The sequence below is a fragment of the Emydura macquarii genome, unplaced genomic scaffold (assembly GCF_026122565.2).
Source record: "Emydura macquarii macquarii isolate MOO-44397 ecotype Brisbane River unplaced genomic scaffold, CSIRO-AGI_Emac_v2 contig_3345, whole genome shotgun sequence".
Taxonomy (NCBI): domain Eukaryota; kingdom Metazoa; phylum Chordata; order Testudines; family Chelidae; genus Emydura; species Emydura macquarii.
Window position 1 is genome coordinate 4,808,569 of NW_027133482.1, and position 14,377 is coordinate 4,822,945.

The 14,377-nt window shown below is 45.0% G+C and overlaps 1 protein-coding gene across 4 annotated transcripts in view; it reads left to right on the forward strand.

The window, feature by feature from the left end:
- EXOC6B (exocyst complex component 6B) overlaps nt 1-14,377 on the forward strand; it is a 434,911-nt gene that overhangs the window by 410,522 nt on the left and 10,012 nt on the right. For 2 of the 4 annotated variants that reach the window (XM_067533650.1, XM_067533652.1), the window contains 2 exons: nt 12,144-12,256; nt 14,059-14,070. In XM_067533650.1, coding sequence (XP_067389751.1) covers nt 12,144-12,256; nt 14,059-14,070 — 125 coding nt within the window. The remainder of the gene's footprint in view (nt 1-12,143; nt 12,257-14,058; nt 14,071-14,377) is intronic. The other 2 variants (XM_067533651.1, XM_067533653.1) reach the window with 1 other exon arrangement.

Below are 14,377 nucleotides of genomic sequence, written 5' to 3' on the forward strand. Positions count from 1 at the left end.
ATAGAAATTTGTCTGGAAAGGCTGAGATGGACAACTCCCTTGCAGAGTTCAGCTGCTGGCTGACAGCTGCAGGTGCCAGTCTGCAGAAGACAGCGATAGACTTTAAGAACTCCTTGGCTCCTAAAGTCTGGAGAAAAAAATTTAAAGAATGAGAAGGGGGGGGAACCTCCTAAAGATGTTTTTCTTTGTGTTTTTTTTCCCCCTTCCCCTCAAATCCTTCTTAAAACTCCTTTCTTTGGGCACTTTCCGCTGTTAATCTGCACTGTGGCATAATGCACTTCCTCTCTCACCATGATTGTATTGTGAGAGAAAAGACAGCAAAATTTGAAGCGCAATACAACATCTTCTGAACGGGAAGGTGGGGCGGAGGAGGTTGTGAGAATTACAGTAGCACTGGGACTCAGGAGCCCTTGATTCTCTTCCCAGTTCTGCTGCTAAACGCTAGTGCGACTCAATTCTCTCGTCTGTAAAACGGAGATAATAATATTTATCTTCTCTGCAGGGGTGTTTGGAAGCTAAATTTAACGTTTGCCAAGCACAGTGTGACCTTGGATGGAAGGTGCTATAGAAGTGTAGAGTATTATTAAATAGCATTCCCCCAACAGCAGTCTTTCTTATCGCTTTCTTTTCTGTTGCCCATTTTCCATATTGTCTATTTGTCTTATTTAAATTGTAGAATCCTAAGGGCAGGAACTTTGCCATCTTCTTTACCTAGAAGTTTATGGTGCTGCATAAATAATTTGACTATTTCTGAGAGTGCAAATTGGCTAGTAAATCCAGTGCTGTGAACTCTTGTTAATTACCCTTTCAGAATATTCCCTAGCCAATCAGTTGTCACTAAAGGTAACTGGGATTTTTTTAACTTGGAATTCCAATGTTTATTAAGTTTTTCATAAAAAATGTTCATTTTTCAACTAACTCTAGATGTTACTTTATAATGGCTCTGGAACCGTGGGATTTCCCTTGAATTTGCCTTAGCATTGCCTGCAGGCAGGCACCAGTCCAGGCTACTGAGGCCTCGATCTGTGCTATTGAAGTCAGTGGGAGCTTTGCTATGGACTTTAAGGGGAGTAGGATCCATCCCTAGGGGAATTTCCGAAAGTCTTCAAGATTGTCATCGGAATCTCTCATATTAATTCCTCCCCATGATCTCGTATTGCTCCACGTCATACTTTTTGACTTCTGATTAGAGTTGTGGCTCTGATCTCCAGTTCTTCACTTTAGTCACACGGGCTACTGAAATGTCACTGCTTTTTGCAGATACGCTATAAAGACTCCAGAAATCAATAAATTAATATTTTTAACAAAAAAAACAATTAAATGTTGTTTTCTCAGAAAAACAGAGAAATCATTTACAACCAAAAGCACACAATAAACCAGATAAATAGCAGCACGTCTATGATTTTAGCAAGGATCTTGGAACAAACCTTTGACAAAAACAAAAGACCTCACACTATAATTTCACTATAACTTCAAAGTAAATGGAAATCCAGGGATATTCATCCCAATAAATTATGAACATTTACAGATGGAAAAACAGAAAACCTTTATATACAGTGTGCAGACGAAAATGTTTCTGGAATCCTTCCATTGGAAACCCGATTTAAGAAATACAGAATCTCATAAACAGGCAATAATGAATCCAAAAATAATCCAGTCTGGACAGAATTGGGTGTGGTCAGTCTCAAATTTTGCTCCATCAAATTCTGTCCCTTCCGCATAATGCTTCTAGATTTTTCTCTTGTTGCTTCCAAGAATTGTTTCATTTAAAGAACTTAAAAGAAGACAGAAAAAGATGGAGTATTAGTAGCCTGATTTCTAGCATAGGCACAATTTACTTTCTCTCTGTGCCTTGATTTCCCATTTGTAAAATGGGGATAATAGGAAAGTTCTATCTCACAGGGGGCTTGTGAAAAATGCACTGAAGAATTTGAGGCACTCAAATATTATGGTAATACGATTCATAAAAGCATCTGGGTGCAATCTTGGTCTCACTGAAGTCAGTGATAAAACTCTCTTCACCTTCAGTGAGAGCAGAATTTCACTCTTTCTTTTTCACAAGTAAATTAACTAACACCAAATTCCTGGTGCCTTTTCTTCTAAGTATTAATAATGTGCAAATTCTTTCACTCCTGCAATAAAGGAGTCTTTTCATTTTCTCTTAATATTAATTTTCCAGTAGAAATAATTGAAATGTCACGAAAAATAAATTATTTGAATGTACTAATCTGTGGCTGCTGATTCTGAATTCCCTTAGGGCTTTTCTACGTTACAAAATCCTGCATGGCTGACAATGGGTGCAATTGGAACCAGTGAGGGGCAAACTTTAGCTGCAAGCACAGACAAGGACAAAAACAACTGGTTCAGCTATTGGCAAGCAAGGATTCTTCTTCTTAGTGTAGACAAATCTGATGTGGTTGTTGTTAAACTCCATTTGAAGGGTTCTGACGTTCTCTGGGCAGGATTCGGCGACAGGCTGATCAAAAGGCAAGTTCTTTATTTATACTCGAACCCGCACTGTTGCTGTCACCACTGGAGCTGCGCAATTAGTAGCAAGGATGGGGAATTTTAAGGAAATGTTCTGTGTAAAACAGCCTAATTTAGGAAGGTCTTTAGGCAGCATGAAGACTAAAAAAGTACTGGTACGTAGAAGGCAGCAAGCAAAACGCTGTTCATTCGCCTTAATGGGAGCAGACAGAATAAACTGGAGACATTGGCAGCCCGTTCTGGCCAAAGGCATGTGTGACTTGTTGGTTACCTGAACGGAAAGGGAAGGGGGAGAAGAGATGGGTCCAATTTGAAAGTGCAAATGTAGATCCCTACTGTCTAGAGAAGGCTTCTAATGTCTGACGAGCCTCTTTCTTGAAGACCAAGAGCAGGTGGGCTAGGAAAATGATCCTATTTTAGTTTGAGCCGATGCATTGGTGTTAGACTTGTTTACCGGCTGATAGTGTGAGGGTGTTATGCTGATCTGAGCCCTGGCATGCTGGGGAAGTAGAAGGCCCTGACACTATTCAGGAAAGCCTTGGCTGACATACTCTTCTAGCACAGCTGTTCCTTTTTGCTTATCCATTTGTGCACTGAACTTTACCCCCAGGAAAGCCCTGTTCTGAGGCCAGATTGCAGGGACCTGCTATTGGCACCACTTTGATCCAGGTCTGATTCTTCCAGGCACCTGACTATCTCTTGTTTAAACAGGTTAAAAGATTTGCCAGTTAAAGGATTTTTTTTCATCTTTACCTTTTCATCCTAGTGTGTGCACGCGTGTGGGGGGGGGAGGCGGAGGCTTGTCAGGGAATAATACTTCTGGGAACTCCTCGCAGACTGACTTCACTATGGTACAGTTTGAGATTCCTGAACACCATCAACACACTCCTGACAGCGCATAAGCCTGTATTTCCTGGTGCACGTATGCTAGGAGGGAGATGACTGGAAGGCCAGTAGGAGTGCGGAGCCTAGAATTTCTTAATTTGGACTTTATTGAAAGGGACGTTTATTTCCTCTATTATCATCCATTTTCCCTTCCCCGTGAGGGGCTGATGCATTTAAACTTTGCGTCCATGTTGGCAAAGGAGCGGGTTTTCCAGTCATCTCTGTGCTCTTGCTGCTTAGTCTGAAAAGAAATATTCTTTGCGTAGTGGTGCTGTGAGTGGTTCCTAGCATTAGATTATTTGTCGTTTCATATGTTTGTCTTTACTCTTTTAAGGGCTTCAGGATGACAAATGTGGAGCTAAAAGAAAGAGAGATGGAGGCTTCAGGAGTAACTGAAAATCCAGGAGGGAGCCACCAAGTTTTGGCGCCTCCATGCTATAGTGATGGGCATGTTATAAATGCAGATCCATTTTGTGTTATTTCAGCCCAGTAAAGAGCTCCCTGGGAACATAAAAGAGAAAAAAAAATTAACCGGGGACAAGAAAGGGGGGTGGGGAAGAGAAGCACAAGTACAAATATGGAGATAATTTTGTATAATCTGGTTTTACAAAATCCAGATGCACAGTCCTGCTACATGACTCGGTCGTCTTAGGAGGAGAGTGATGGTCAGAAGTCAAGAAATCTGTCTCTGACACAGCTTTCCTGTGTGACCTTGGCCATCTCCCTTGGCGCCTGCTCCTACTTAAAATCAATGTCGTTTTGCCTGCTACATCAATGGAGGCAGGAGCAGGACTTTCACTTGTTGACCCTCGGTTTCCACATCTGTAAACTGGGAATAGCAATACATCCATATTCTCCCAGGAGATGAATCTGCTCACGTTCACAGAGCACTTTACAGTTCTTCGATGGAAGGCTATGGAAGGTCACAAGCATTCCTTGCTGTGAATCCAAGGTTGCATTCTCTTACAGTGCTGTGTGTCAAAACTGGCCCAATTCAGTAAAGAAATGTATTTCCAAAAAGTCTCAGGGAGACTGGAACCTGAGGGAGGAGTCTGTGATTTGGGTGGCTGGAATTCACTGGCTGATTTTATTTATTTATTTGTTTAAATTTTATTGCACATTCTGTCATGCAACGAGGTAAATCTTGCACTTTCACTTTCCTCTGGTGGGGGAAGAGCTTTCGTAGCTCAGGAATCCCATCTCTGGAATTTCTCCCCTGAGTACTGACAGATGAATTCAAATGGGAACAGGTGCAGAGAAGGGCTACTAGGCTGATCTGAGGTATGGAAAAACCTGCCATATGAGAGGAGACTCAAAGAGCTTGGCTTGTGTAGCCTAACCAAAAGAAGGTTGAGAGGGAGATATGATTGCTCCCTATAAGAATACATCAGAGGGGTAAATACCAAGGAGGGAGAGGAATTAGTTAATTTCAGCACCAATGTGGACACAAGAACTAATGGATATACACTGCCCATTAGGAAGTTTAGACTTGAAATTAGGCGAAAGTTTCTACCATCAGGGGAGTGAACAGCCTTCCCAAGGGGACCAATGGGGGCAAAAAACCTAGCTGGCTTCAAGACTGAGCTTGATAAGTTTATGGAGGGGATGGTCTGATGGGACACCCTACTTTGACAATTAACTGATCTTTGATTACAAGCGGTAAATGTGACCAGTGGCCTGTGATGGGGTGTTAGATGGGGTGGCTTCTGAGTTACTACAGAGAACTCTTTCCGGGTATCTGGCTGGTGAATCTTGCCCCCATGCTCAGCGTTTAACTGATGGCCATATTTGGAGTCAAAAAGGAATTTTCACCCAGGGGAGATTGGCAGAGGCCCTGGGAGTTTTTCACCTTCCTCTGCAGCATGGGGCACTTGCTGGTGGATTCTCTGTACCTTGAAGTCTTTAAACCATGATTTGAGGATGTCAGTAATGCAGCCAGAGGTTAGGGGTCTATTACAGGAGTGGGTGGGTGAGGTTCTGTGGCCTGCGTTGTGCAGGAGGTCAGACAAGATGATCATAATGCTCCCTTTCTGACCTTAAAATCTTTGAATCTATGAGCCACATCCATTACAGGCTCTCTGTAGGTGATACAAGGTCAGTTTTCACCTTTTAGGCCTCATGGTTTTAACTTTTCCTCTCCATCTGAAATCCCCAGCCCCTTTGCCCATTTTTTCAATGTGGCTACTCCTGTCTGGGCCATCAGAACCAGCTTCATTCTCTCTACTGTGGCTGTAGATGTTGTACAGCGCCTCGAGGCTGGTATGAGTTGGGTGGAAGCCATGCAGGTCAGAGCCGCTAGCGGGACAGAACGAGCAAGTTCCCGCTGCAGCTGTGCTGCCTTTGGGTATAAAAAGGACCCGATCCTTTTTCAGGCCTTAACTTTCAAGGTCTTTAATTGCTCTCCCCTTCCACCGATAGCTGCTCCCCAGAGAGAGCGAGAGAGCGTGTTCTTCTTTAGCTTCGTGATATGCCATCCCTGATGTGCCTCAGGTGAGCAGTCACTGATCATCTCGCACGTAGCATAGGAGACGTAAGCTGTGCTCTGAGTGCAGTTAGTGCGGTTTAGTGCTCTACTGGGAAATGTGCCTTTTTTTCCCCCCTTTTCTCTTTTTTTCCAGTGTGTGTGCTGTCGAGTTTGATTTATGGACTTGAAAAGTAGACTCTTTGGTTTAAAGAATTAATGGTATTTGCATATTTTATTTTGGAATTTCCCCCAGAAGGCACATACTGAACTCTGCGAGGAGCTGGGCTGCATGAATGTCTGTGCGCAAATCTTCCCCCCCCCCTCCCCCTTTAACTTTCAGATTTAGCTGCAGAGGTGAAAAGTTTAAACAGTAAAACCAATAAAACTACATTTATGTGACAGATAAATCGTTTCGAGACAGCTCGCCCATAGCCGTAAGACTTCCTACTTCAGGGCCTCCTCCCTTGTCTCCGAAGGAATACGAAACACTCCACCTTACAGGAAAGCCGTGCCGCTGTACAATGTGCAGATGCCTTTAAACTCCAATACAGAGAAGCCAGAGTCCAGAGGTGCAAGCCTCCCCAGCCTGTGTATCCACAGGCCTGCCGATCTGGCAAGATTGATGTGTGTAAACAGCTGTAAAATACACAGACTATCCATCACTGTCGCATTTCAGCTCTTGGCAGTCTCCATCACTGAACGCGAGGGAGGACCAGACCTAGCAATGGCATTTGCATACAGTTAGGATGTTTTTTATTTATTTTATTCTTTTAAAATCCACCAGTCGTGGTCCCTAAGCAATGCATGCAGTTGGAGACATCTAAATTACACAACAGGTTGGACTGTAAAAACAAACAAACAGCAAAACCCCACTCTCCCTGCTGTATCATCTGAAATCACTCGGCTGAATCTTCCAGCAGAAGCCCTAAGCAGATCAGTCTTGCGAAGTGTCTGGAAGGTCAATAGATTCAAACCTTCTCACACCAGTTGGGAGGAAGGTACCTTCCCTGAGAATGGTCACATTTGAATCTGGCAGCTGTTAGCGGGAGTGCCTGGGATGCTCTCAATATGGAGAGAGAAGTGGCGTGTTTCCAGGACTCCAATGGAAGAGTATAATAGTTCCGTACCAGCGCCTTGAGTTGACTCCTGAGCTGAGGTCGTGGCCAGTGCAACCTACCTGCCGTGTCTCACGCACCCTGCAAAGACGTGCCAACTAAGTAAGCAGCTAGCCGCTGAAGTCTGGGAACAGTCTTCGCTTTTGCAGACCCAGGCAGAAATGCCCAAGGATGAGACAAGGCCCAGCCTCCGAAAAGGAAAAATTCCTCACTGGGCTTAGGTGAGAATAGCACTCGGCTTGTTCGCTGTCACCGCGTGGCTGGCCCTCTAAGGGGAGGTGGTCCCAGCCCCGCCTGTGACATGGTAACTTGCCTTCCCCGCTGTGGAAAATGAGTCAGGGGAGCCAGTGAGGCCTCTGGGATACATAAGGCAGAGGCATGGGTTTGGGGGCAGAGAAGGAAAGACTCCAGAGAAGGAAGCGAGCCCCTGGAGTTGCTGATCACTCGAGAACAGGGAGTAGCACGCAGGCGCCTAGGAGAGGCAATGTGGAGAGAGACTGAAAAGCGCCTGGGAAGGGGTGAAAGCTGCCTGGCCCCAGGAAGGAGCAGTGTGGCAAGGAGTGGGATCTTGCTTGGATTATCGCAAAGACCCCAAGAAGAAAGGCTGCTGGGCTCCAGGGGGATGAAGGGCTGGACCTGTCGGGCCAATGGGTCTGTAGCTGGTAAAAGACTGAATGAATAAGAACCCACAAGAGGCAATCTTATTGTAAGGCTTCTGGTCTTAGAGTTAGTTATTGCAACGAACGCAAGAGGGAACTGAGGGGAGTGCCTGCAGGGCCATCCCAGGCCACCAGGGGGCAATCTGGGATGGCACCCATCCTCATGCACCTTAACAAAAAGCAAAGGGCAGGTATCATGCCTATCTCTTCGGGACGTTTCCCCCGGCTAGCCATAGTCACCCCGTCTTGGAGGATTGGGTCTTAGCCAACCAGCCCTCATCCAGGTCCCAATCATGGGACAACACTGGGGAAGCAGATACCTCACTTCATCCTGGAAAAGATGCAGACTAAATATGTGTTCCAGACGTGTTCCTTTCCAGACTAAATACGTCTTCCCTGCAATAGGATCCAGCTTCAGCCAGTCATGACTTGGAAGCCCAGCTCTGCCTTTTAAACTCTTGCTTCCCCTACATCTAAAAATGAGTCTCCTACCCAGTGTGCTATTTCAGAGAACACACTGTGCCTCTGTAACTCCCTTTTCTCAGTGTCTTGCCAAGTGCTTCCAACCCCAGTGTGTGCAGAATACTACTGCTGCTCACGCTCACATCACCGCCACCCTCAGACAGCTCTGCTGGCCGGCCAGCATCGCAGCATCCAGTTGAAAAAGAGCCTCCTTGATTTTCAGACCCCTCTGTGCGCTTGCTGTAGCATACTGTATACACCCCGGGCCAGGGGCTGTTCGATTCTCTTCTTGTGACTTCATTGGAGTTACTCTGGATTTATACTGGTATCACCAAGGCTGGGATCTGGGTGCTGGCTCTTTCCATTCACACCCTCTTGCACAAGACCTGCCTACGCTGCAGGACATGCCATTTGGAAGAGCTCCCTGTATCCTTCCGCCTCATCGCTCACCAGCTATCTTCAAGTCTCCTTTAAAAGCCTAGCCTGTGCCTCTCTCTTTTTCTCTCCCTCCGCTTCGGGATTTTATTTAAACTCCATGCATGTCACTGCCTGGCCGGGCGGAGGGTCTGGAGACACAGTTTGTATGGAAGCAAAGCTGTGCTGTTTTGTATCAGTGTGCACCCTGGCAATCTAATGTGTTTCTATGTTGCTGAGTTCCGAGCTGTCAGTAGATATTATAGTCCAGTATATATATGATTTCCTGGCAGACTCAACAAATCTGAAGAGAAGGCACTGACCTCATTATTCTGCAAACGTGTGAAACAAGAACATGAAATAATATTAAAGCATTTGTCTCTTTAAGGGTTTTGAATGTTTCTGTTTGGAAAAACTCCTGCGTGTTTGGAAAAACTCCTTATGTTGAACCTCAGTTTGCCGTTAAAACAATAGGCTGGAGCAAACCTACTGTATAATGGCGCATAGAATTGAGAGATGGAAAAGACTCATAAGGTCCCGTCTAATCCATCCCCCCTCGCCAGTGCAGGATTGTTCCCTACCGTCTATTTCCTTTGCTGTGACCTACATAGTCAAAAAGAATCTTGTTGCACATTTTTGTTTTGTACCTCATGGAGGTCCTCATGGAGCCAAATCCCTTTTTTTTTTTTTTGTGAGGTGGGCTGTGTTGTTAAACAGCACTAGAGCCCGGAGGAAAACCATGGAGACGCAGGCACAATGGGCTCTCTATGGTCCTGATTTACTTCAGGACATTAACTGCTAGATAAAATAGCTGGGCTGTTCTTCTCATGGGATCTGCAGTGGCTATAAAGCTGTTGAGACCAGGAGGAGGCGAGTGGGTGTGACGTTTGCAATCTGTCCTCCCAAAAAAAAAACAAAAAGCACCCATGGGTGAAAGGTAAAAGTGGGTATGAAATGTCAATCATGAAGGCATCACTGAAATGCAGCTGCTTAACCAAAAATGTATTTTTCTTCTATATTTTACCAATTAATTTTACCAAATTAATTTGAAAAAGCAAACCAAAAAAACCTTGTTGTAGTTTCTTCTGCAGGCTTGTGTCATGCAGTCTTCTGATGCACGATCTGCATAAGCATATTGTTGGATGCACTGTCATTTTGATTGAAGTTAGGGTGGAGAAGGCACATCTAATCATAGCTCCGCTTAATTAACGCCCTCCCTGCAGCCGAGATCTCGAAGTTTAAAAGTGCAGCATGGGGAAGAGACGCTTAAGCACATTTGTGTCTGGTGGGAGAGTCAGACGCCATCCAGAAGCCTTGAAATTCGTACAGGATAAACAGTGTTGTCAAGTATGACTACAAAAGACAATCAAATTAGGTCCATGAAAGATGTGGAACTGAATGTCAAGTAGGTGAACTTGAATGTCAAATATTTGAACAATGCAGCCCACGTCTCCAAGATGGGAGGTGGAAAGATCCCAGGTGTCTTTGATTAGGCACTGGTTTTTGGAGTTCTGAGAGGAGATTTTGAACGTGCTCCTTTGAATACTAGCCTTGAAAGAGACTCCTGAGAAAATTCTTCTTTTAGAATGATTATTTCCTCACCCAAGATCAAGGTTGGCAGGGTCTCTGTTGACAGTGGGCAGCCATCAGGGTTCAGACGGAACACCCAGCACAGTGAAAGTGCGTGCATGGTGCATGCAGGTTTTGTTTTTATGGCTGTGTGAAATGGTTCAGATAAGAACGTATCACCCCGCATCTTTGTCCAGAGCTTTAGAACCAAGATTCTCAAGCATCTGTAAAACCATGTTTTCGCTTCCGGCCTCCAGTTCGAACTGCCAGGACATTCCACCCAGAAACAGAACGGCTGGAAAGCACCTGAGCAAACCAGTCCGATTTTGTAGACACATTATGCTTGGATAATGTCTGAACTTTTGGGCGTCTCCCTCCCTGCCACTCCCCAGCTCTGAGTAGTGGAGGCATTTGTAAAGCTCTTGGAATATTTCAAGCACTCTGTAACAGAGCTAGGCCACATTTTTTTTTTTTTTTTTGGACAGATAGTTTATTTGCTGAAAAATGCAGTTTCGGTGGAACTGACACTCTTTGTGAATTTGAACCAATGGTTTTGGCTGGGAGGAATTGTTTGAAGGTCAGCGAGCTGTGTGTGCGTGCGCATGCCTGTCTGTCCCCCTGATAACTTTTAGCCCATTGGTTGGAGCGCTTGCCTGGGATGTAGGAAACCCAGCTTTGAATCCTCACAAGCAAGGGATTCAGTTTTCCTGTTGACGCTGTTCCACTTTGTATAAATACTTAAATATTCACAGGGCCAGAGAGGAGAGTGAAAATCACTCAATAGCCCGAAGAAGATCTCTGTGTAAACTTGACAGCTGTCTCTTTCACCAACGGAAGTTGGTCCAATAAATGCTACTACTTCCCCCACCTTGCCACTCCACTTCTGTTCCTCTGTCCATTCACACATCCGGGCAGAGTTCCTCTGAGCAGCGTCTGCTGGCTCCCTTGACACCTTCCGGGAGCAGTGGGCGCTGTCCGAGGTTCTCTGCTCGATGTCCCCTTCCGGTTCCCTTTGTTTAAACCTGTGACCCCTACGCCCACTCCTTTTTTCATTAGTTGTCCCACAAACTTAGTTGCATCCTGGGTCCAGTGACTCCTCCCCTTAAGGGAGAGGAGTCTTTAGCTTTCTGTACTGCAAATAGTACAGCCTGGTGATTAAGGCACTCAGCTGGGAGGCAGGAGATGTGGTTCAAATTCCTCCTCTGAATCAGGGAGGGAAGATTTGAATCCACATCTCCTATCTTGCAGGTGAGTGCCTTAATCACCAGGCTATAGAGTCATTGTCTCTCTCTCTCTTTGACCCACTGAATATTTAATTATACAAAGTGGAATAGTCTCCACAGGAGAGACTGAAAATGATGCACCCCAGAATAGCCTGGAGGTTACAGCACTCACCTAGAACTGGGGAGAGCTGAGTTCAAGTCTGTGCTCCAGAATGAGGATTCAAACCTGGGACTCGCATTGTAGGCAACTGCCCTAATCACTGGGCTAAAGGTTATGACGGACAGTCACACACACACACACACACACACACACACAGTTTGCTGGCCTAAAATGGGCCCTACCAATCTGCAGAAAAATTCCCAACATTTTTCAAAACAAATACTTTCCCTGATTTTTCAGTTTGCTGGATGATCTGAAAAACCCGTTATTCTCTATTCTGTAATGCGCGTGGCTGGAAATAACTTCCCTGGCAGAGTTTAAGTGAAGTGTCAGGTAATGCAGTTGAAGAAGAGAGGAACTTAATATGACTTTAACATCTGTATAAGGACGATCTTGTGATTATGGTATCAGGACACAGAGTTTCTATTCCTGACTCTGCCACTGTGTGAGTGTGACCAAGTCAGTGAATCTCTGTGTGCCTCAGTTTCCCCTCTGTAAAATGGAGGTAGTGTTTGCCCAGCTGGCTACTAGAGGTACTGAGAGATTAAATAAGCTCATGTTTGAAAAACATTTTTTAAATCCTTCTCCAAGTGATCACGCTGCCCTGATCTCTTGGTAATATTTAGGTGGATCTTCTGTTCTTAAAAAAAAAAAAAAAAAAAAAAAATTATTAATCACGTGGTGGGTTCTGTTTGTTTGTTGCAGCTTCTAGATCTGTTCCTCCAGTGGGACTGGTCGACATATTTGGCTGACTACGGGCAACCCACATGTAAATATCTTCGTGTGAACCCGACGACAGCGCTTACCCTGCTGGAAAAGTGAGTGCAACTCAAGACATTCTTTTGATGGTTTCAACTCCCATACTTGCTTTAACAAGCCAGAGTATTCCCAGAAATGCATTTCGTTATTCACATTGTGCTGATCTCGGGGAAGCGGAGAACTGCTTGCTAGCACACATGCCTACATTCAAAGGGTTAATCTTTTTTGCACCCTGGTATGTGCAGTAGAAGAGACCCTCTTTTAGCCACTCCCTCGTCTTTACACTAACTGGAACTGCATTCTACGTGTCACCATGCACTGAAGCAATTTCTGTTCTGTACAGGTTTTATACCTAAGGGTAAGTCTTCACTGACAGCGGCAAATTTGCTGCCATCAGATCAATTTATCCAGATTGACTGAGCAGAAGTGAGGACCCGCTCAATCGATCCGGAAGTCAATTTAGTAAAACCACCTCCCCAAAAAGCATAGCGTTGCGTTGACGCGTACACAGTCCCCATTGGCGCAGTCTAGTGGAGACGGCATGCAGGAAAGTATTTAGGAAGTCGACGTAAGTTACGCAAGCTACTCTGACGTGCTTCTTCCATAGGTCTGGGGCAGCATAAAGAGAGAGAGCTCCCTTTGCGTCCCTCGTTCATCAGTTGTAGGTAGCACTGTTCCGGTGCAGCCAGCAAATACATGGGCTGTGCAGCCTCTACTACACCTCACCCAGACATACACACTCAAAAGCCAGTAATGCTAGCCACCCCTACCTCCCTTCGGCACCTGTCTCAGCCTAAGTGCTGAAAATTACTGGTTTCAGATGTTAGGGTTCACATTCCCTTTGGAGGCCATAAAAGTATTACTTTTGTAATACCCCCTACATATTCAATGGCTGTTCTATTTTGCATCTTGCTCCGCATGGCCTTTCAACTGTTTACGGGCAATCCTCCAAAACCGTGCGATCCGACATCACGTGGGTGGGAGAAGCTAATTCCACGTGGGAACGTACTGAGGCTGTTTATCTGTAACATGGTGGTTCATTGAAGCCCGTTGGACACGTAAAGCACTATCCATAGGCGCTGAGTATTATTCATGGCATGGTAATAACTTCCTGCATAAAGGGCTGGCTTCACACTATGGCAATAGCAGTGCTTTAGCAGGATGCAGCTTATCAAGGTGCTAGGCAAGTGGGAACTGCAAAATGCCCGTAAATTAAGTGGCCAAAGTAGATGGAAAGTGAGGAGCCACTTCCCGGTCAGTCAGGAATTAGTCTGCCTAGCTGGAAACCCCTGGGCGGGGCGAGAGAAGAGCTCCTTACGCTTGGCACTTCCTACATTTCACCCATGTAACACTTGAACATCAGTCGTCCATATCGAGTAGGTTTTTAAAAAAGCCACAACAAATAATTCCACCTGCCAGTGTCACGAGACTTCTCACTTTAATCTAGGCAAATGGGATTTCACATATCCACTTGGTTTGCCAGACACATCAAACGGCTTGGCACCTAGCTCAGCTAAGTGATTGTAAGGTTCACGTTGACATTCAGGTGCTTGTTTCATTTCCATCCCCCATCAGACTCTAGGCGCCTTGTGGATTCATTGTATAATGGAGCGCTGAATCCACTAGTCCCATTGGCTTCCAAAGCGCGTGCACGCTCAGTGATTTGTGAGGAGTTCCACACTGCTCTGGTCATTGACTTTACGCATGTACATTTCCTCTCCTCCGACAGCCATCAAATCCTAGCCATGTCTGTATGTAACTAGCTTTGCCAACAGGACAAACGTGAAAGTCTGATCTGCTGGTTAATTTTTTTAACTTATTTTCATAATTATCTCTTTTCCTAATCACACCTCTTTCATAGGATATCGCGAGTGTAAGTATGCTGCTCGTTTGGGCTTTTACATTCACCTTGCAATGAATCCTTTGTTTGATTTAAATGGAGCACTAAACAATCCTAATGCAAGCTCTTTGTGAAACTGTTCCCTCCTGTAACATTGTCATCTCAAACGCACTAAATACAACTAAAAGCGGAGCTTTTACTGTGTTGTTTTATAAATTAATATCAATAAAAGTTGACTCAGTCAGAGGTGGTGTTGGCCGGGATTGGGACAAAGTTTAACTTTCCTTTATTTTTGTTATTAACTCTATTATGGTAGCACCTACAGGCCCCATTTTCCTAG